The following is a 23,697-nucleotide window of genomic DNA, read 5'->3' on the forward strand; positions in this document are numbered from 1 at the left end:
CCCCTTGTTTAACCCGACGTCATTAATGGACGATACCAAATGAGGTTCGTGACTTAACAAAATTCAGCCCGCTCAAGTTGTTTTTTTTATTTTTTTAAATTAAATATCTCGAAATTTACAATTAAAATGAAACCAGCAATTGCCACAAATGACCTCTCCGATTCGGATTACTCGAATGAACACGTAAGTATTTCCCTAAACTCACCTGAGGCCCATTTTTAATTGCCGCTCTTTGTTGCAGGATGATGCTTCGAGCATTGCAAGTGGTGTTACCGAAACGTCTCGCAGCAATACCCCCAATAGTTCTGGCCGCAAACGAAGAAGAGGCAAGAAAAAAGCCTCAAAATACACCAAACCCTTTTTCAAGTACTCCAGTTTTGCGAAGGAGGATCACGGATGTCCCCTCTTCGGCACGCAATTTTGCCATGTAGTGAGCAAGGATCACGGACCAATTTTCGCGACAGTAGGAAGTAATCGGTTGAGCGTGTACGAGTGTCCCAGTGATGGTTCTATCAAAATTCTGCAGTGCTATGCTGATCCGGACCACGAAGAGCTCTTTTACACGTGTGCGTGGTCTTATGATCCGGTGATGAGTCGAGTGTTATTGGCAGCTGGCGGCTTTCGTGGAGTCATTCGGGTCTTTAATCCCAAGGAAATGGTTTGTTTTCGAAGCTTCATCGGACACGGACACGCCATTAACGAGTTGAAATTCCATCCGAAACAACCGAATATCCTACTTTCGGCCAGCAAGGATCACTCATTGCGCTTGTGGAATGTCCAAACAGACGTTTGTATCGCAATTCTGGGCGGCGTCGAAGGACATCGAGATGAAGTGCTGAGTGCGGACTTTGACATCCTCGGAAACAAAATAATTTCCTCAGGCATGGATCACAGTTTGAAAATTTGGAATTTAGAAAAGCCCGAAATGAAATCGGGCATCGAGCGGAGCTACGTGTTTGACATTAAGAAAAGTTCGCGCGTTTTTGACACCGTAAAAGAGCATTTTCCCGAATATTCCACCAGAGATATCCACGGCAACTACATAGATTGTGTCCGTTGGTTCGGGGAGTTAATTTTCTCCAAATCTTGCGAAAATGTTATTGTTTGCTGGAAACCGGGACGTCTCGAAGACGTAAAACTCAAGCCCGGAGAGACAGATGCCACGGTAATTCACAAGTTTGGACTGAAGGAATGCGAAATTTGGTTTATTCGCTTTTCCCTCGACTACTGGCAGAAATATCTGGCCTTGGGAAATACCGTGGGACATGTTTTTGTTTGGGATATGGACGCTTCGGATGATCCGAGAAATGTGAAAAGCTGTTGTTTAATACATCCACAGTGCAAAACTGCGGTGAGACAAACGACGTTCTCGAAAGACGGATCAATTTTGGTGTTTGTTTGTGAGGACGGAACTATTTGGCGTTATGATCGTCTCTAAAATTTAGGATTTAATTTATTTAAAATAGCAAGTAAGTCTTTTTTCTTGTAATTTTATTTTTTAATTAAACAGAATAATAAAAGAATTAAAAGATAAAATTATTTTATTTAAAAATAAAAAAAAAATTATTGATAAGTATAAGAATGAGTGTTCAATCCATTTGCGTGCATTTGTTCATCGACCCAATCTCGCAAAACGGACAATGATGCGTAGACTCCGGGTACTCCGTGTTCGCCACAACCAATACCTGATGAAGAAAAATGTCAATAAAATTTGTGGCATGTAAAAATTTTACAATAACTCACCCCAAGCAACGATTCCAGCTTGGAAATAACGGTCTGTTCCAGGAATTGGGCAAATTAATGGAGATCCACCTGAAAATAAAAAAATACAAAAAACTTCAACTTCATATATTCAAAAAATGTGAAAAAATTACATTTGGCAAAAAAATACTATTTCATACAAAATGCCAAAATTTTGACAATTTTTGAGCGTTAAATAATATTTTCAATTTTTTTTAACTATCTTATTTGATTTTTTTTTTCTGATTTAAAATAAATTCAATAATTTTATAAAAAAATATTTTTAGAGAAGAAAATTTATGATAAAAAATGATTTTCGAAACAAAAGTTAGTAAAAATTAAAAATTTTAAAAAAATTTTTGAAAGTTTCTTGAAAAACTATAAAAAGTAATTTTTGATTAAATTTTCGACTTTTAAAATGGGACATCCTCAATAGGACCTTAATAGATTTTTATTTAATTTTTTTCAGCGTCGAGTTTCTTTTGCTTCATTAATTTTTTTTAAATTTTATTATTATTAATTTTAATTCTAATTTGGTTTTAATTTGGAGTGTTTAAAAAACTAATCTTCCGTTCAATAAAAAATTAAAAATGTAACGCATCTTTAATTTTTACACAAGAAATAATAAGAATTTTAATTCCCTTCGTCCTCTAAAAAGAACTATCCAGTAACACATCATACATGAGAAAAGATTCTGTGTGGTCATCTACCGAAATGCATGATAATCTATCTTTTCTCAAAAAATAAATAACAAAAAACGAGAAATTTAACTGATTCATCTCATTGTGCTGCAAACACATCGTGTATAACGTAAAATATATGCGTAAACTTTGACATTTAACATTAAAAAATTTAATAAAAGGGGGAAGTCCTGCATACAAAACTGCGATGTGTGTGTGTGAGAAACCAAAATTTAAGATGATAATGAGGATGCTTAGATACTGGACAGTTCAAGTCCATACGTGTATAATGAATTCAGAAAATATTTTTTTAAGATAAAAAAAATTGAAATATATTAAGAAACAAGTCCAACATGCAGAATCAGTAGATTTATGAAGAAATTATAACTGGATTTTGTTCCCATGGAACACAGGACGTTTAACTGATTCAATAAATGGACCAAAAGAACATCCCTTCGCTGTTTAACTCGATCAAACGAGTTTTATTTATAAGAAAAAAAGTTGAATAAAAAGAGTGAAAATTTTGTGGACGTGATAAATGCTTTTTGTCTTTTTACGTTACAGTTTTTCTAAGGGTGTAAGAAAGATTTTAAGACATTTTACGTAAGTATGGATCATTTTGCTCTTGTTTTACCAAAAGATATAAGGATTTGCATTTTTCTTCAAAAGAAGATTCTTGAGCGTTCAGAATATTTTAATGACGAATCACTTATTAATCACTTTTTAAGCTTATACAAATTTTTGTAATATATTACCTCACTTGTACATTTTTTCATATTTTTTGAGACTAAAAAACAAAAATAAATAATAATAAAAATTAACACATTTTTAAATATTAGGCGAATAAATTTAATTTATCTCCCGATTTTGAATTAATTTAAAAATGGAAATATTTTTGACATTTTTTTGGAATTTTTTAATGGAAAAATTACTGTTTACGATAAAATCATACAAAAAAAAATTAAGTCGCTTTAACAAGACGTTTGCTATTGAAATGTAGAAGAACATTTTTTTGGGTTACGTGCTCAAAATAATGTTTTTCAAAAATTTTTATTTTGGGATATTTTGTTTGATTTTTCTTCATTTTTATGTTCAAATTCAAAAATAATATTACCCTAGACTTTTAAAACGTCGAAAAATTACAAACAAAAAATTCAAAAATATTTATTTTTTTAATTCCTGCCTCATTAAAATCATCATAGGACAAAAAATGAAAATATTAAATTTATTCGCCTTAGAAAAAAAATAGTAAAAACAAAAATAGTAAACAATCAGAAAACATAAAAAAACGGAAATGCAAAATGTTGACGAGATTTTTTTTGTAAAAATTTGTCAAGAATGCTCTTAATATTCAAGAATAAATATTATTATAGCCTTAATATTAAATTCCAGATTTTTCTCAAGAATTGAATTTTTTGTGTTCAAGTTTTTTCTTAAAATTTGTTTTTTTGCAGAAATTTGTAAATTTTTATTTATTAGATATTTTTCCACTTTTTACATCACGGCAAATTAATGTAAATATTTAAAATTATTCATTTTCTAAAATTTTACCAAAAATATAAAATTTTGGCGGAATGTCCTTCTAATCATCCACCAAATAACAATCCAATTTACATCGCCAAGTAAAAAAAAAACTCGCAACCCTTTTGTTGACGTTACGTTCAACCAATTACATAAGCGTCTCAGACAATTACCCGTTTGTCACGCAAATTCTTTTAATTCACATGGGCTGTCCTTTGACTTTACAAAACACACAAAAATTCAACGGGCCCTTCTGTGTCTTTGAAGAAAATCCTTTCATACTCCTATCTGGCATAAGAGTAAGTAAGACAGCAATAAGGACCGCTATGCTCTCCGTCCCCTTTTTATTTTCTTTGCACGATCACTTTTTTTCTTATACGAATCTGGTTTCTCGATCAACTCTTCTCTCCGCTTTAATTTCGTATGCAAACGAGAAAAAAATTTCCTCTGGTCAAGCATCTTGATCTTGACCGTTTTTAAAATAGTACATTGGGATGCGAGTCAGTTAGGTGTGGAGCGTCAAAGGTGTGAGACTTTCTTTGTAAAAAAAAAATGAAATCAGTGAATGAAAAATCGTTAGTTCCACAGAAAAATTATTCAGTGCATTTCGAAAATGATTTGACAAAAATAAAAATTAAAAAAGTTTACAATGTCGAGGAAAACGAATATAAAAGTGATGAGGGATTTATGCCACAAATTGTGGAAAATAGTGAAATAGATGGCGATTCCAATGTGGAGTCAATTAAAACAGGAAGTGACACAAATTCGGAAAATAAACGACGACGAAGTGGAAATTTGAATTCCTCAAATGAGGAAAACAGTCCGAGGGTTTGTCATGAAAAGAAGAGATCCAAGATTGAACAGCGACAAAAGATGTTTGATGTTAGTTTTTGTTTTTTTTTTTTTTAATAAATTTGAAAAAGTTAATTTGATATACAAGTAACGAAAATAATTGGAAATGTTGAAAAAGTTCAATTTTTAATAGAATTTTTAAGTATTTTGCATATTTTTGCATTAAATTAAGATCAAGGGTAAAAGAAGATGGTTTAAAAATTTTTCACTGAAAATTAGGAAAATAAGTAAATTTTTACCCCAAAACTGACTTCTAAAGGATTTTCATAATTTGTATACCTTTTGCCTAAATTCAGGCTTTAAATACAGAATCATAATTTCTCAAATTTTATAAAATCATTAAAAAATTATGAAAATTTGAAAAATTCTTTAAAAAAAGTTCAAAAATCATAAAAAATAACTTAAAAGAAAAAATTTCGAACTTTGAACTAAATGAAAAGAAATCTCCGGAAAAAACAACGTATTTTGTCGCCTTATCAAAAATCCGATGATTTTTACAAAACTCTTAAAATCTTAAAAGTTATTCTCAGAGTTTTTATAATTTCACTTCGAAAATGTTCACAAATCAATAAAAAGTTGAATTTTTGAAAATTTTGAATTTTTTGGGAACGAGAATTTGGCTCGCGAGACGTGTTTTTCAGTTCCGTAATTTTTGCTCAAAATTGAACAATTTTTTACTTATTGAAAAATTTCCATAAAACAGGATTAATTTTTAAATAATTAATTTTTAATTAATAATTTTTAAATTTTTGTTTGTCCTTTAAGTTAAATTAATTAATTTTTCACTTGTTTTATTTTTAGGAATATTATCCGTGGGTGTTACAAACGTATGGCGATGCAGCAAAAACGAAAACTATTACAATTAAAAAACTCAATCGGATCATCAATGCACTCAACGGAAAGGAATCAAATCGTCCCGATAGCTCAAAGTTCCGATTTTGGGTCAAAACAAAGGGTTTCACAACAACAAGACCGGAAAATTTTGTGAATGCCACATTCGATAAGGACAATTTGTCCAAAGCTGAAGTAACTCCTTTGTACGTGTTGCAAGTTGCAGTAAGTTTGAATTTCTTTCATTTTAGGAGATAAGTGAATTAATTCCGAATTTCTCTCGTTAAATAGGACAGCGGCACCCAAACGTACAAACAAGTGGCCGTCGTCGAGCACTTTTTCGATATAATTTATCACATTCACGTGGCGTTGGGATCTAAACGGTGTGGGCGTCATGCTGGACAAAAACGTACTTATCGAACTGTAAGTCAATTAAAATTGTTGTTATTTGATTTTTGCGATAACGCGTCTCCCTTGCTGCCATAGATTACCGAGACGTATGCTTTTTTACCGAGGGAGGCAGTGAGTAAATTTTTATCGCTATGCACACAATGCAAGAAACAACAAATTAACGAGAGCGGTGCCGGCCAGAAGCACGTCACCATGGCAAATGCATCAAATTATTACGATAATCGTTATTTAACAAGTAATTTATCGGACACGACTCTCCCGATGAAACATGAAAGGAATATTGGATTAGATTACAACATCAAAAGTGATTGGGAATCGGAGGAAAAACGTAATTTGGCTTTTGTCGGGAACTTATCTGCCGGTGACATCAACAATCAACCTAATCGAACATTATTTAAGCCCTATGAGAATAACAACAACAACAAATATGGAGACACCTCTGCCAAAAGTGCACCTTTAAATATCACCGAAACACTGAGTTACTACCAACTATTGACGCTCTTTTACCATAATTTTAATTTGACGTCTTCAGCAAATGCAGCAACTTTACAAAAACAGGATTACATAAAGAATTTTTCCGATAAATTACCGAAAATAACAAATCAGTTGAATAATTATGAGATTAAAGACTCTTCAGTGACACCATCGACGATATCAGAGACACCAATAAAGTACAATGAGCTAAAAGTTCCGAATCTTTGGAGTGGTTCGCCCAATAAAAAAGAAAGAAATTTCGCGCAACTGCCAGTTACCAGCACTCCTGAGACCAAATTTTCCGGAAGTAATACAAAATCCAAGGAAGATGAAGGTGAAGCGATTAAACAAATGACATCGACGTACCTGAGTATGACTCGAAGTATGGGTCTGGAAGATGACGACGCCCTTAATTTGGTAAGTGTTTTTTTTCAAGTATCATAAAAAAAGAAGCGAGACGGGAAAAATCGTTTATTTTATCTGTTTTCGTTGATTTTTCATGACAAGAAGTTACGTTTATAAAAATGACTTTTTTGAAAAATGAAATTTCATAAAAGAAAAGCTATACGAATTTTTTATGTTCGCAATTGACTCAAAAAATTACGTTTTTATGTTTGTTTTTGAATTTTTAAAGCAAAACTTAAAAATAGAGTCTCATATTAACGACAGTGATGAAAAAAAATACAAAAATTATGAAAAAAACAATTTTTATTAACATAATAAATTTAATTTTTTTTCTTTGGTAAATTTCAGTACTTTTCAATAAATTTACGAAAGAGAAAAAAATTATTGTTGAATAAAAATCGAATTTTTTTTCACATAAAATCGTTAACATTTTTTCCAGTTAGAAATTTTTAAAGATTTATGATTATTTTTTTTAAATTTTAATAACTTTTGGACAATTTAGGCCGCTCCAAATTTTTTTCTATGTTTTTGTCCCCTGCCCCATTTTAAAAGCCGAAAATCCAATAAAACAAAATAAAAAAAAGTTAAAAATTTCATCAAAATTGACCATTTTTTGGTCCTTTTCCTTACTTTTTCAAGGAATTTTCAAAAAAATTTTAAAATATTTTCAATTTTTATTTTTTTTTTTGGGCTGAAAATAGTATTTTAACATGAATTTTTTTCTTTAATTTTTTTTTCAAAAAATTACTTTTCAAAATTTTTTGACAATTATTTTTAAGAAATTTTTTTGTTAAAATTTTTAACTTCAAATACTTTCGAATCAATCTTAAATCATCAAATCTCAATGTAGATACCATAAAAAATCTAAAATATTCATGAAAGATCAAAATTTGTTAAAATTTTGTCATTTTGTATGAAACAGTATTTCAAAACTTTTTTTTTTATTTTGCCCCCCCCCCCCCCCATTTTGAAATAAATGGTTTGGGACAAAAACATCGGAAAAAATTTGGAACGGCCTTAATAAAAGAAAGCTAAAAATATCATTTTTAGAAAATAATTTTTTAAATAAATCACATTTTTCAATTTTAAAACTTTTTGTAGTAGGTATATGTTCCATATTGTACTTTGTTTTCGGTGCATAAAATGGCCCATTCTGTGATACCCTATCGAGAAAACGTTGAAAAATTGTCTGAATCAAAGGCGGATAGGTTCTAAATGATAGTAAAAATTACATTTTTTTGGGCAAAAAGGTATCCTTATTTTCATAGCCGAGAAATTTTTTCGAAAAAAAAAAATTTTTTCCAAATTTTTGTTTTTTTAATTTTTTTTAAATTTTTCTCATGAACTTAACATTGATTCGGTACACAAACGGGCTATGTAACATATATGTAACATATATATTTTTTGTTTTTTGATACGCCATGAAAAATCATTCGAAAAAGCAAAAATAATCGTTGTCCCAAGTCTCACGGTCCGAACCGTAGTTTATTTTTACATTGTGGGTAACAAAATTATCCTTTGATCTACTGTTTATCAAATATCATCTTCATAAATTTCATGCTAATCAACATAAATGTTACGTTTATTACGAAACTTGTACGATGAGCGCAGCAACAGGTGTCCCATTTTGCATTTTCAGTTTTATAGAAATACACACAGACTCTTGGCAAGAAATGATTTGTCGAGTAATATTTTAGGTGCGACAATAAAACGATACTTAAAGCAGATAAATAGGTACCTATGTTGAATAGAGGAGGGTGGTTGAACACATATGAGTGTGTTTGTGTGTGTGCGATGCGATAGTTCTGTGAAGATTTTCATGTTTGTATAAATTGATGTTTAATGAATTGAGCGTTTGGAAAAAAAATTGTATGGAATCACTCCTACTTCAATTGTTAGGAAAAGTTTGTTTTCTTTGTTTATTAAAAAAGATTTTCCGGCATGAAAGACAGTATTGATATGATTAAATACAATTTTCCTAAGCGAAATCGTGTTATGTCACATTGTGTCACTCTTTCATTTTCCCCATTTCACTAATATGTTCCGAGCATACCATCCTTTTTTTGCGTAACATCGTCTTGACAAGGAGATCGTTTTGTGACAGTTTTTCTTTTTCGGGGAAAAAAGAACGTGTTTGAATGCAAGTTTACGTGTTAAAGAAATATTAGACGGTACGATATCAAGAAGTTTGTTTCTTCCTTGGCCAAATACACGCGGCACGAGTAAATGGCGAAGGGTGAGTCTAAAAGAGATTATTTTGGGTCTGTCTGTTTCAATGAAACTTTTCTCCTCGAAAATTTGCGTCAATATTTTTATTACATATTTTTTCGGGATGGGTTTCATGCCCTTTTGTCTTTTGTCGTTGGATATCATCATAGTTTTTGACGACCGACCGGCAAAGGGTGCAAACTCACGCACAACTTTGCTTATTGATTTTAATCCCTTTTTTTTCGTTCACTTTCATGCAAATGTGCGCCCTTTTTACATTACGGTTACTTTTCGATAACAAAGCAATTCATTGATGACTTGTCAATACAAAAACAAGGAAAAAAAGGAATGTAAAACACTGGGGTACTAACAAAAGGGATGTGAGTGACTGACCACTTGATGATTATTGTTATTATCTTTTGCACACATCGCATATGCAAGTTCTGCATATTGATTGAAAACAAAAAAAAATGTTGTGATTGTTCTTCGTTCAATAAGACGTGGTTGATACTAATTTTCTTGGGATTAAATGGCCACATAGGATCGGATCGGAAAGGGGAGATAAGAGATGACAGGGAGGCTTTGGACAAAAATCACTTTTGGATCTTCGTATAATTAACATACTTTTCAAGAAATCGCAAAAAGATGCGATAAATAAAAATTGAAAAAAAAAAAAAATAACAACTTTATGATTGCTCAAAAATAAACTAAAATCGGTAACAATGGTTTTGTTTCATGAATCCAAAAAACGATTGGAGCAAAATATCTTAAATTATTGAAAAATTATCGATTTTTATTGTAGCAATTTTTACTGAACTTTCAAAAAAAAGTTGTGAAAATGTCATATCCAAATTTTTTCATTAATAAGGCCGCTCCAAATGAATTTCAACACATGTCCAATGCCCCATTTTTAATTCGAAAATCCAATGGGGCAAAATAAAAAAAAAAGTTTAAAATTTCATCAAAAATTACCAATTTTTGGTGTATTTTCATAATTTTTCAAGAAATTTCTAAGAAAATTTTTCATTTTTTATTAACTTTTGTATTCAAAATCATATTTCGACATAAAATTTTCTTTCATAAAATTTTCTTTAAAAAATAATTTTCATGAAAATTATTGATTTTTTTTTAAAAAAAAAAAATTTGACGGTTATTTTTAAAATATTATTTTTTTTCAATTTTAATTAAAATATTTTTAAATCAACTTTTAATACACAAATATCAATGTAAAGAACTCAAAACAACAAAAATATTGATAAACGATCAAAAATTTTTAAAAAATTTGGCATTTTGTATGAAAATAAGTATTTCAAAATTTTTATTTTTATTGCCCATTTTTATTTCAAAAATTTTGGACAAAACTATTTATTTTCATTTGGAGCGGCCAAAATTAACATAATTAAAGACAATTAAAGTTTATAAATCATAAAAATTAAAAAAAAGTTTTGTGAATTTGTGTTTATTTTAAATAAAAGTTATTTTTTTTTTTCAAAAATCACGCAGAATAATTAATTTTTGCATTTTTTTTAGATAAAAATTTTAAGAAACTAGAAATAATTTTTAGTAAATAATATTTTTATAAGCATCAACGATCCAAGGTTTTAATTTATAATGTCCAAATTTAACAAAAAAAAAAAAAAATAATAAATAAATAAATAAATTTTTAAAAAAATAAATTTTTGAATTAAAAAAAAACTGCTTAAAATTTTTTTTTAAATTCTAAATTATTTATTTAAAGAAATTAAGGAAATTTACCTAATTTTTCTAAACAAATCAGTAAAATTACAATAAATGATAATTTTTCTTCTGAATCATTTCTTCAAATAAAAAAATCAAAGTCATAAAAAAATTGAAAATGTTTTTTTAAAGTACATCTCGAGCAAAATCGGAATGGAAATTGGAATGTTGCTCTCGTTCTTATTTTTTTTAAAAGATTTCCGAAAAAAATATTGGGTTTCTTTTTAAGCAACCTATGTCATTTTGGTATAAAAGAAAATCAGTCGCACTTTAATATCGACTGATAATCACTTAATTCTGCTTTAATCCAAAAAGGAAGTTGAAAGAAATTACCGCTACTAAAAATCAAATCAGCCGAAAAAAAATAAGTATTAGAGAACATCGCAACAAAATATTAACTTTAAAAATAAAACAATTTAATCTCAAATAAATTTTCGACGAAAATTTTCAAAGAAAGCAAAGAAGACGAAATTTGAGTCAAGCTCGACGCATTTTCTTGACACAAAAAGAGTATGTCGCCGCGTCTTTTCTTTTGTCGAGGTTTTCTACTGATATTATCGATATTTTTCTCTCTTTTGTTGTTGTTGTCGTACCCCTCTTCCATACCTTTTGTTTCGTCATGTTTGTCTCATATCAGTCGCTCTATCGCACAAGATGAATTAAACCATGGAATTGTCGCCCTCAGCAAGCAAAAGAAAAAAGAATTAATACATCCATACATGTATCCATCACCTTTTTCATCTTAGTTTAGTCACATGTGAGGGGTTTCGCTTGCTCGAGAGATGCGTGTTGTATAAATACTTACAACAGGACCCCATTTATTGATGGTTGTTGTTTGGAACTTGAGGCAACCCACCACCCACATTCTTGTCTTGTGTTCACTTTCTTAGAAAATATTTCCTCCTTTGGCAGACACATGAGTCGAACATGCTTTACGTGTGTCGTTACGATGGCATTAGGGTTGCACGAAGCACCGGAGATGTTCAAGGTCCCCACTTTGAGACGCACTTTAATTATACGGCAAGTCGAGGAGGGAGATGCAAATGAAGTTTTTGAACATTTCTATGGCTTTTGAAGGATTTCATCAAGCGTATCTGGCAGACAACTATCCGTAATTTTGGTATCGTGATCATCATCTATCCATTGTAACATTCCATGAACGGGACACAAACAAACAAAAAAAAATGTGAAAAAGGAAAAAATTAAGTGCATGCCATCCGTAGTACATACACTCAACCTTGTTTTCTTTTTCCCTTTAATTCTACACATGATGTCCATTTATTATATCTCCATATCCATGTCACGACGTGTGTGTGTCTCTCCGTCTCGTTGTACGTCACATAAGGACAAAACGCAAACAGACACGGACAAGAAGAGTACATGAGCCAAAAAAGAACTATTTTTATATGGGATTCGTTCACATGCACCCACTACCACCACCCATCGTGCAACTCCCTCGCATTAAAAGAATTTTTTCTGTTTTTGTGTTCATCTTTCTATCCTCTAGTTTCTTTTTTTTTCGTGCCGTTCGTGTGCCTCGTGTATAATCTCGCATGGCATACGCGGACGGCACAAGTCTATTTATTATAAATATAGCAGATACATAAAGAGGCAAACAGATACTAGATTCGGGATCTAACAAACATTCGCATAGCGGGCGGGTAGTCTCACTTTGGTTGCCTTGTTATACATTTATTTTTCGCATATATGCGGATTTTTGCAAGCGGCAAGAAAGGAAGAGACAAGCAACGCAAAAAAAAACAGTTAAGCAGTGTGGAATCGGAAGAGGTAGATGGGTAGTAGTAGTAGACGTTTTAGTGGCATACAGTTGGGTATTATAACTGTGCCTGAAGAAGATAAGCGACGGCGGCATCATAAGACACGGAAAAATTTTTTGCGATACACTTTTTTATCAGTCAATGATTTGATTTTAGATATAAAAATTGATTTGAATCAAAATTAAATCAGATCGAAAAAAAGAACTTCAGTTCAATTTTTCAATTTTATCTTGTTTAATTGTGATGCAAAGGCCATATTAATTCAAAATGTTTTAAGTTATGAAAATTTTTTAATACTTGCAGATTTTAATTTAATTTTGAAAATTTTTGTTTCTTGCTCAAAAAAATCAACTGTTTATTTTTTGTCACCCCTTCCGATTTTGTCAAAAAAAATAAAAAAAAAATTTTTTTGGGCATTTTTTGAATAAAAAATCATGAAGAATTCAGTTCGAAATTAAATTACACAAAATTAATTAGTAGGTAAATTTGCTTTAATAAGACATTATCTATTGAAATTTAGAAAAAAAAATTAAGTCGAATGATCCGAAATAATTTTTTTTCAAAAATTTTTATTTTAAGAGATTTTAATTGACTTTTCTATACTTTTCAGTTCCAATATGAAAATAACATAATAAAAATAATTAAATATTAAAAACCAACGTTAATTTTAGTTTTCGATATTTTCATTCGCTTTTCACATTTTATGTCAAATTTTAAAGAATATTGAATTAAAATTTGCCAAAATAGAAATTTTCTAGAAAAAAGTTTAATTTGGTCACGTAACCAAAAAATTTTTCTATCTAAATTTCAATAGAAAATTTGTTATTCAAGCCAGTTTAATTAATTTCTAATATAATTTTAATGTAAACTGGCTATTTTTATCGTATTTCAATCAAAAAGTACCAAAAATTTGTTAAAAAAAATTCCATTTTATGTTTCCCCTTGGATTTTTTTCGAAAAAAAGGTAGGGAATGGGAAACATAGTAAAATAATTAAATAAGTACCATTTTTTTTTCTAAATCGCTTTTGAAAAATTATGAAACCAAAAAACCTGTAACTTATATAATTTTGGACAGGATTTTTTTTTACTTTGTCCTATTAAATTGTTTTTGACTTTGCAAATGGACAAAAAGTGTGAAATATGAATTAAAATTGTTTTAAGAAATTTTCCGCCAAGAAGAAATAATTTTGTTGCGATAAAAATTCTCCGTGTCGGACATGGGGTGACGGTGTGTTGTGTGATATGTGTCGTAATAATAATATGTAAGTAGTACTGAGCGTATTGAGTGATACGGAGGAACACTGTGTAAATGGAGAAAAATAGAAGATGAACACAAAAAGGAGCACACGAATAAGGTACCGATGCATGTGCTCTGCTGCGCGCTCTGCGTGTGTGGGAAGAGGGTTGACGATGGGTGAGATGAATGAGAATATGATGGAATAAAAAGGACCACGATTTCATGTTTCATAGGGTCTGGCGCGCGCGGTGGTGTGAGTATTCGTTCCGTTTTTAGTTTTCGCACACACACACATGTAGCGCAGAGAAAAATCTTCTTTGGCGTAGGGTTTTTCATATCATGCCTGCCTCGCAGAGTGAGATATGTATGTGTGATATTAAACAAGGGTATACTCCAACAACGACGAAAAAAAATGTAGAAGGAAAGGAAATAAAAGCATGAACTGTGTGTGTGCGAGTCGCTGTGTGTGTTCCCAACGTTATACAAATATAGACATAGACGTGATGGTTCGGTATCAAAGTAAATGTTTTTCCTTTTTCGTAGATATATATTTAATACTTGAGTGCATGCTGTTGTTTTGGTCAGTCAAATACTGATATTCTTCTCGAGCGGTTCAATCAAGAAAAAACACACATGAGATAAGAATGATCTGAAAAATTAATTAAGTGATCATAAAAATAAAAAAATAAAATCTAAATAAAAACTATAAAAAAAAATAAATAATGGAAGTCATGCCACTTGCTGCAAAACGAAAATGTGTTACATTTATTGGACAGGTTAGTGTTACAATTAACGGATTTCCTCAATATTTGTGGCTTTTTCCTCAACCAACAATGGGAATCAAAAATTCTTTATTCATGGTCCATTTGTGCTCATTATAAATAAATATTCAAGTGAGAAAGTTTTGTGAATAAAAGAAACTTAAATTGTGGTTTATTGCCGTTTGATGAACTTGAAAAATTTTAAGTGTTGAAGTACGAGGGATGAATTTATGATCGCAACGTGATTTAAATCTGTCTTTGTTGTTTATTTAAAATTGTTTGTGGTTGTTATGGGATTACTTTAATAATAATTTGGCTACACTTTTAGACTAAAAAAAATAGTGTGAATAGGGTGGTTTTAAAATGCTCTTCAAAAATTCAAAAATAATGAAAAAGTGTTTATTTTTAGAAAATAAAATGTTTCGACTTATATTTGGAAATTGACACAACATTGAACTTTAGCTCAAATATGAGGAAGTAAACAAAGGAACGATCGTTAAGTCTTTAATATGAATTAAAAAATATTTTTTTTCTTAGCTTACGAAAACTTAATATTTAATTTTTATAAAATGTTTATTAAATGAGAGTTTTAGATATTTTTTAAAAATATTCCTAATGATTTTTTCTTTTATTTAGAAAAAAATTAGAAAGAAGGGTTTTTTTTTGTATTTTTTGATTGGAAAACCTTAAAAAATTCCAGTTTACATTTAAGTTATACAGAAAAAACGAACTGTAATTGACTGAAATTTATTTTTTGAGACATTTTCGAAAATATTTATCAAAGTCACGTGACCTAAATTGATTTTTTTGCAAAAATATTTTCATTTTGGCAGATAATGACCAAATTTTTCTCCATTTCCATGTGAAATTTTGTGAAACACGCAAAAAATTAAAGATTTTATGTTCAAAAAATAAAAACAAATTAAATAAAATAAAAAAATGTAAAAATTCGTTGAACAAAGATCAAAACCGTTAAAAATAACATGATAAAAATTAAATACAATTTCCTCCCAATAATAAAATCCTGATGGCACAATAATTAAATTTATTTGCCTTAATTATGGTAAAAAAAATTTTCGACACCAAATTGGTCATCTTTAATCTTTACTAAGTAGGTTAACTTAAGCGTTCTAAAGATCTTAAAATATATAAAAAAAAATTCTCAAAAAAAAAAAAATCGCTAATGAATTAATTTCATAAAATACCATAACAAATAGTTTCGGTTATTAATTATGTGACTTTATACCAAACTAAATAAAAAAAAAACAAAAGCCACTCTTCAAAGAAAAAGGGCTTGTAAAGTCACAGTCACAGTGGGATGCCACACATATTTCGTACACAAGTGATGTGTTCCAAATTCAGAAATAGATGAATAGTTTTGAGGCAACAACAACACATTTCTACACCCTTAAGCGCGATTCAAACATTATCATTTGCCTTATTGTTATTACGATACCCCATACACTCCTTCTGTCTCACGCTTTGTCTGCTTGATGTGTGTTTGCGTTTAAAAATGTAGAGAGAAAAAAAAAAGAAAAACCCATCATCATCATCATAGAATAATGTGGCACACAGCAGTAGTATTTGGCACTCCTCTAAATATTATTGTGTGTGGTGTGCACATGAAATCCACCAAAAAACCCCATTCCATGTTCCCAGTGTTAGACTATCATCATCATCGTCGTCGTCGTCGTCGACATCGTCCTCGTCTCATGATGAATGTAATGCAATGGAAGTGAATGTGTGTTTTAGCGGAGCGGTGTGTGGTGTGGCAGCAAAAAAAAAATAGAATTGCAAAAAAAAGGAAAAGTCAAAACTACCTTCCTCTTATTTTTTCTTTATCCCACACATTTACGGAATCCACATTGTATCATCATCCACCATGGGCTTACAACAACAAGAAATATAACAAAAAAAAAAATGAAATGAAAGCTTATAACTTAGCCTTTCCTTTGTAGGTACCGCATGTACCACACCACCACTTTTTTTTTGCAACTGAAATGGGTGTATAATGCGTAAATATAGAAAAATATATATCAGAAAAACAGACACTAACCCCGTAGACGACGGCCCATTGCAATGTAAAAACCATCACATGTGTGTTTCCTTTCAACTTCATACGCCGTCGACGTCGTGCACACACATTAGACGTTTTTATCTAGAACAAAGTACCATCATATCATCCAAAGACAAGTAGTGTATCGGTGTGTACAATGGCTTAGAGTTAAGTAAAAGCCCCACATTTTTTTGTTAACATCAAAATGAGGGAAAAGGGAAATACAGACAAATAGATAAAAGTTTCTGTTTGTAAAAATACAACAAGAACGAGATAAACTATAGACTCTGTCTAATACGTGCTCGTCACCGACTGTCTCCATTGTCATTCTCCCTTCTTTTGTCCCAAAATCACATTTTAATTCTACTCTTCTTGCATTCTACAGGAATCCATAGCTGCGAACGCCAGTCCTGCCGATGCGACGGAACAACCGGAACCCAATTCGCTCGTCGATCCGTACGGCAACATGCTCAAAGACACGGAAAAACTCAAGTTGATGTTGCTTGCATGGAATTATCAGAACTCGGCAGCCGTTCAAAATGGCACCGATGGTCCGGATTTTGCCACGATGAGTGCTTTGTGGTCGCAATACCAAAATGCGTTGGCGATTTCCACCGGTAGTGAAAAGTCCAAAGCGAACGAACAGTTTCAGGGCTCGAATGACGCTGAATCACGGAAAGCTGATACGCCAGACGAAAATAATTCGAGCGGTCAAAAGGATGAGGATGATTCGGAAGACGAGTCCGAAGATAAGATGGAACAAAGTCCACAAGATCCGGAACGGTTGAAGGCGTTTAATATGTTTGTGCGACTGTTTGTCGATGAGAATCTCGATCGTATGATTCCGATTTCGAAACAGCCGAAAGAAAAAGTGCAAGCGATTATTGACTCGTGTACTCGGCAGTTTCCAGAGTTTTCGGAACGAGCACGGAAACGCATTCGGACGTACTTGAAATCGTGTCGTCGTAATAAGCGGACACGTGATGGATGGGAAAATACGGTAAGAATTTAGATTTTTTTTTATTAACGCAAGGGAAATTTATAAAAATATTTCAGAAATTACATTTTATAAAAAATTATCAAATTTTCAATCGAAAAAAATATTTTTTAAATTTTTTGTTTGTTATCTTTCAACATTTGGAATTTTTTTTATAGAATTAATATTAGTAATTGTTACCAAATTTATTTTTCAAAATTAAAGAAAAAGTATACTAAAATTAAAATAAAAATTATTTTAATTTTTTTGGTCACGGGATAAAAATTTCAATATAGGATGTCTTATTATCAAAAAAAAAATGAAATCCTATGCCCCAAATAATTCCCCTTTTCAAAAAGCCGATAATAAAATGGGGCAAAAAAAATTAAAAATTTCATCTAAGTTGACGATTTTTTGATCTTTTTCCGTACTTTTTAAAGAAATTTTCAAAAAAATTTTAAATTTTCAAGAATTTTTGTATTTAAAAACGAAATTTAACATGAATTTTCTTCCTTAAAAATTTTTTCAAAAAAAATATTTTTCAAAACTTTTTGACAGTTATATTTGTGAAATTTTTTTGTTTAAAATTTTAACTTCAGATCAATTTAAAATTAAAACATCTCAATGTAGATACCACAAAAACAACTAAAATATTGATTAATGGCCAAAAATTGTTTAAATTTTTTCATTTTGTATGAAAAAGTATTTCAAAACTTGTCCCCCCCATTTTGAAAAAAAATTTTGGGACAAAAACTTCGAAAAAAATTTGGAGCGGAAATTATTATTATTTTTCACAATTATTTTTTTTGTGAAATTTCTTATTTTTTAACTTAAAAATTTAAAAGAGTAAATTTTCAATTTCGGAACACCTATTTTTTTAAATTTTCACTTAAATTTTAATTATTTTTTTTTTTCAAAATTATTATGACTTCCTAACAGTTTAAAAATTATAATAGGTATTTATTATTTTTCTTTAATTACAGACCCGTCCCACACCGGCACACTTGACATCCGTACAAGCGGAGCAAATTTTGGCGATAGCGTGCGAAAACGAAAGTCTCAATGTCAAACGAATGCGTGTTGGTTTAGAACCCATCGGACATGGCACTGATCCAAATACCGTTTCCTTGGTTTCCAATCACTCTCAAATTGAGCCAGATACTGTAACGATTCCAACTCCCGCAAATATCGCGCGAATTTCGCCGATTTCAAATGGTAACGCAAACAATAATCAAAATAATGCGGCACAAAATTTGTCCTCGCACTCAATGAAGGTTCAACAGCCGTCATCAAGCAGTACAACTTCCTCGCAAATTCCCCGAATGATTTCGACGTCGCCCGTCAATTATACGATTAAAAATGAAACTTCACGAGATTCCGCAAAGGAAGCGGCTCCCTCGACTCCTAAGAATTATCACAATATTTTCGCAAATCCAACTAATACTCCGACAGATTTGTCGCTTAAGCGTCCAGTGTTCCCGCATAAGTTAAGCCAATCGGAAATTTTGGCGGTTAAACAATTAATTACGGGATACAGAGAAAGTGCTGCGTTTCTGTTGAGGTCTGCAGACGAGTTGGATCAACTTTTGCAACAACAGTAAATATTTGAGAAAAAATAGATTTTGAGCATAATTCACGAGAAAAAAGTGATGTTATCGTTATTGTGCTCGAATTATTTGTGTTTGAATAAATTTGAATAAAAAAATTATCGATAAATGCTTGTCGATAGTAAAAAAATGTACTATTATACAGGAATATTATAAGCTTGAAATGTTAACTGAAAAAAATATGGAGTAGATAGTAAGTCACGAATTTGCATGCACAAGTGATGCATTTATAGACAGATTATTGCTGAACACATAAATAATTAATATTTAATAAGAATATAATTAAAAGATTAAATATATAAATAAAAAAAAATGTTTTTTTCTTACCATCGCCTTTGCACGTGTCTTTGCCCGGTTCGCCGCCAGCACAAACAAAACTATTGTGAAGCTGGAATCGCGGTCCTAGTCGAGTTTTTCTCAAAGCGTCTTGACACGCATGATGAGGAACAATTGGAAGTTCAATTTTTTTGAGTATCACCTGGTATTTGCCTTCCTTGCCGTAACTATCCTTACCCCAACCGGACGCGAAGCATCGATGATGCGTGAAATCGTATCCTGGCGGTGGCAAACACATTACTCCAATATTGTCTTGCGTCAAATCCACTGGCTCGATGAACAGAAGAGCAATGTCGTTAAATAGTCCACCTGGAAAAATCGATTTCAAGTTAAAATTTTTTAAATTGATTTTTCTGATTTTTTTTACGTTACGTTGTTCTGTACAGGGAAAAAAATTGTCGAAATTGGTACATTTTTAGTAAAAAATCAATTAATTTTTGATAAGTTTTGAACAAAACTTTAATTAAATTTTTAAATAAATCCAAAATATTTTCAATTAAATTGTATCAATTTTAATCATTTTTTGCGAAAACTTATTTTGTCCTCATCAGGCGAGTAAATTTAGTATGTCAATTTTTTTCTCCCCACCCCCTCCGACTTTGTCGAAAAAATTCAAGGGGAAAAATAAAAATTAAATTAAAAATTTAAATATTTTTGTCATTTTTTTGAATTTTTTAATTGAAAAATTACTGTTTACGTTAAAATCATACAAAAAACAAAAGAAATTGGCTTTAATCAGACGTTTCCAATTGAATTTTTACATTTCAAAAATTTGAAGTCACGTGACCTAAATTAATTTTTTTCAAAAATTTTTATTTTGTAAGATTTTGTTTGATTTTTCTTCACTTTTGACTTCAAATTTGGAAATAATTTAAAGTAAAATTAAATAAATGTTAAGAATCAACGTTTAACGTCTTAAAAATTAAAAAATTACAATAAAAAAAAATTCAAAAATATTTCATGAAATATTTCCCCCCCTTATGAAAATCCTTATAGGACAAAAAATGAAAATATTAAATTTATTCGCCATAATTTCAATGAATTTGGAAAAAAAAACCTGAGCGAATTAAATTAAAATGATTTTTTTACCTTTATAATAATCTTTGTGACAGACAACTCCCAAGACATTTCGATCCTGATGCGGGAAAAGCTCATTTTTAGTTTGTGTATCCCATTCACCTGCTCTAATTTTCAGTTTTTCTGCCGCTTGAACATAGGTATGGACACAATGGGCTGCTGTAAGGACAACCTAGAAGGCAAAAAAGTGTAAAAATCGGAAAAAATCATTTTAATGCTTTAAAAATTCTTACATTTGGCGCAATTAATGAACCCCCACATTGATAAATATTCAAAAGTTGTCCCAAAACATCCTCTTCCTTCAAAATAGCAACCATATGAGGGAACTAAAGAAAAAATTTTCAATTAAATAAAATATTTAAATGAATTGCTAATGAAAAACTTACTTCTCCAAACTCCGATTCGTCAGTATTACCGGTAATTTTGAAGCCCACTCCCTCTTTATTGCGATATCCACATCCATTGTGACTCTTTGGTGGCGGTAAAATTGGTTTTTCAACAATTGTCCCACTTGAGATGCCTCCACTGTTGGTGCCTTTTTCCGGAATTGGCGAAGAATGACTTGCGCCACAACAGACCGACAAATAATCGCAAGGACTGTCTTCCTGAAATCTATTTTTTCGGAAAATAAGTTAAATTTTTCCGTAAATGACGAAAAACTTCGAACCTTATATCAATGATGCCGGTGCCATCGGTGACAACTGTATTGTTTTCGCACAAGTAATATGGAACGCATTCGCCGCGACCGCCGTCACAATACTAAAAAGGACAATTTGTCAGAGTAAAGTTTGGAATTTCATGAAAATATCTTACCATCGGTTGTGCAACGGCTCCTTGATTATCATTTTTATCGAGATTATTTATCAATTCGTCCAAAGACTGACCTTGATTTTTATTGTTAATCGGTCCATTTGTCGAACTTGTAAATATATCTTTGATTAGGTCATCGTAAGAATCTCCGGCGTAACATGCATGCAATAGAAGACAATTAACAACAAACACAAACAACAGTTTCGGTGCCATTTGTAACCTGCAACGTTATTTAAATTAACGTAAAATTGTAATTTTTAATCTCATCACTTGTTGATTTGACATCATTTACACATTATCAGTACTAGTTTGTTTACGGGACTTGCAATTATTTGATCTTGACACATGGAATAACGGTAACCCATAATTTTTTTTTTTAATAAATATTATTAATTTTGTGCCAAAATCAATTATGATGAACATGATCGGAATAAATAATAAATTATTAAACGGGTTTCCCAATGATGATAAATAAATAAATAAAAAAAAACAAAGAAAACACGGCACAATTTTTTTTGCTCTTACCAAGCTATTAACAAATCGACTGTTCAAAGAATACTAAATTGCTCGTGCTTCAAATCGGATTTCTTAACCTGTTGTCTGTCTACGTCTCGTAGTAGTATTTAGTGGAGTGTGTAGTAAATAAATAAAGCAGTAATGTAAATGTTTAAAGTAAACAGACTCTCATACACGTAAAAATTTGCCGGTTGTCTTCAGTGTGTTGTTCTAATCTTGAGTCATCTTGGGTCAGTGAATGTATCGTCCTACGAGGCTGTTCAGCTGAAATTTGTAACACACTTACAAGCGGTGATTTTTAGAATTAATTAAATTTTATTCAAAGTTAATGTTTTTGTTTACGCTAATTAACATAAAAGTCACATGTTACAATTAAAGTGAATCATTAAAGTTTAGAATAAATTTTATAAAAAGTTTTTTAATAATATTTCATAAATTTTGCTAATCCAAATTCAGATGATTTTTTTCAAATAAAAAATACCTTATACTTTTTTTTGATATTTTGTTTGTAATTTTTTAGTGTTTTGGACGTAAAACGTTAATTCTTTACATTTTTTTTAGAATATACTTTAGATTATTTTCAAATTTGAACTCAAAAGTGAAGAAAAATCAAACAAAATCTCCAAAAAATAAATTATTTTGAAAATATTTAAAAAATATTTTGGTCACGTGACTTGAAAAATTTCATTTACATTTCGACCAAATTGATTAAGAAAAAATTTAGAAAAAAAAAATAAAAATTATTTAATTTTTTTTTACTACTTTTTTGACGTTTTTGAACGTTAATCGTTGATTGAACACATTAAAATAATTTTTATTATTTCAAATTTTAAAGTAAAAATTTTTATAAAATTTTACAAAATAAAAATTTAAAAAAATAAAAAATTTGGTCACATGAATCAAAATTTTTTCACCTAATTGCGTTTTTAATGCAAGTTAAGTCCATATCTAATAGAATGTTAATGTTTACTGGACACTATTATCGTTTTTCTATCAAAAAGTACCAAAAAATGTCAAAAGTTTTCCATTTTTCTATTTATTTTTATTTTTCCCCCTGAATTTTTTCGGCAAAATCGGAGGGGGGGTGACATAAAGTGAAATAATTAAATTTAATTGTCTAAACTAATTTTACTAATTTTTTTTCACTAATTTCAGTATTTCATTTTTTTTGTGTTTTTGAGAAAAAAAGTTTTCAGCACAAAAATTAGAACAAAATCTTGAAACAATATTTGAGTGACCTCAAATTGATAATTAAAATTTTACACCTAAAATTTCATAGTAATTTTTATTGAATGCATGTCAAGGAAATTAACTAAAGGGGATTCCCGATTATTTTTTTTATTTTTTTTTTAAGAAAAACAACAATAACATTGTACCATAATAAATTAAATTTAGGTCAATATCCGAGAAAGGACAGTGCATAAAAATGCGCAATACTTCCTCCTGCAAAGTAAAGCTTTAACCTTAGCACTTGATCTTGTATGAGATTTACAATAATAACATAAACTTTTTTTTCATTCAATTAGACAAGTTCGGAGCCTCTGCAAAATACTACAAAAAAAATTTTATATACAAACAAATATTAATTTCGTTTCTCGTATTTTTTGACATACAAATCTCATCGTAGTGGTCATAAGGTTACGTTGTGTCAATATATTCACAAATATTCGTGAACCAACACAA

The 23,697-nt window shown here is 30.4% G+C and overlaps 4 protein-coding genes across 5 annotated transcripts; 3 read left to right on the forward strand and 1 right to left on the reverse strand.

Annotated features, from left to right (window-relative positions):
* The first annotated feature begins 50 nt into the window (after window positions 1–50).
* On the forward strand, window positions 51–1,539 carry LOC134827504 (polycomb protein EED). The gene is made up of 2 exons (XM_063840178.1): window positions 51–183; window positions 242–1,539. Exons 1-2 carry the CDS (start codon window positions 127–129, stop codon window positions 1,436–1,438), a joined length of 1,254 nt encoding a protein of 417 aa, XP_063696248.1. The 5' UTR covers window positions 51–126; the 3' UTR covers window positions 1,439–1,539.
* On the reverse strand, window positions 1,475–22,139 carry LOC134827502 (phenoloxidase-activating factor 2-like). 2 transcript variants are annotated; one of them, XM_063840175.1, is made up of 9 exons: window positions 22,024–22,139; window positions 21,502–21,718; window positions 21,356–21,447; window positions 21,075–21,300; window positions 20,922–21,014; window positions 20,701–20,860; window positions 19,603–19,920; window positions 1,744–1,812; window positions 1,475–1,685 (listed from the first exon to the last, which is right to left on the reverse strand). In XM_063840175.1, exons 2-9 carry the CDS (start codon window positions 21,709–21,711, stop codon window positions 1,564–1,566), a joined length of 1,290 nt encoding a protein of 429 aa, XP_063696245.1. In that variant the 5' UTR covers window positions 21,712–21,718; window positions 22,024–22,139; the 3' UTR covers window positions 1,475–1,563. The 2 variants fall into 2 exon arrangements, with proteins under 2 accessions (XP_063696245.1, XP_063696244.1); XM_063840174.1 differs by lacking the exon at window positions 22,024–22,139 and adding an exon at window positions 21,791–21,906.
* LOC134828049 (nucleolar protein 4-like) lies at window positions 4,629–7,773 on the forward strand. The gene is given in 5 exon segments (XM_063840998.1): window positions 4,629–4,769; window positions 5,595–5,853; window positions 5,884–6,047; window positions 6,111–6,926; window positions 7,765–7,773. Coding segments are annotated over 5 exon segments (1,389 nt in total).
* Window positions 16,846–19,591, forward strand: LOC134828050 (nucleolar protein 4-like). Its single transcript, XM_063840999.1, has 2 exons — window positions 16,846–17,692; window positions 18,652–19,591. The coding sequence occupies exons 1-2, from the start codon at window positions 17,159–17,161 to the stop codon at window positions 19,267–19,269; spliced, it is 1,152 nt and encodes a 383-aa protein (XP_063697069.1). The 5' UTR covers window positions 16,846–17,158; the 3' UTR covers window positions 19,270–19,591.
* Window positions 22,140–23,697: the final 1,558 nt, after the last annotated feature.

The sequence above is a fragment of the Culicoides brevitarsis genome, chromosome 1 (genome assembly GCF_036172545.1).
Source record: "Culicoides brevitarsis isolate CSIRO-B50_1 chromosome 1, AGI_CSIRO_Cbre_v1, whole genome shotgun sequence".
Classification (NCBI taxonomy): domain Eukaryota; kingdom Metazoa; phylum Arthropoda; class Insecta; order Diptera; family Ceratopogonidae; genus Culicoides; species Culicoides brevitarsis.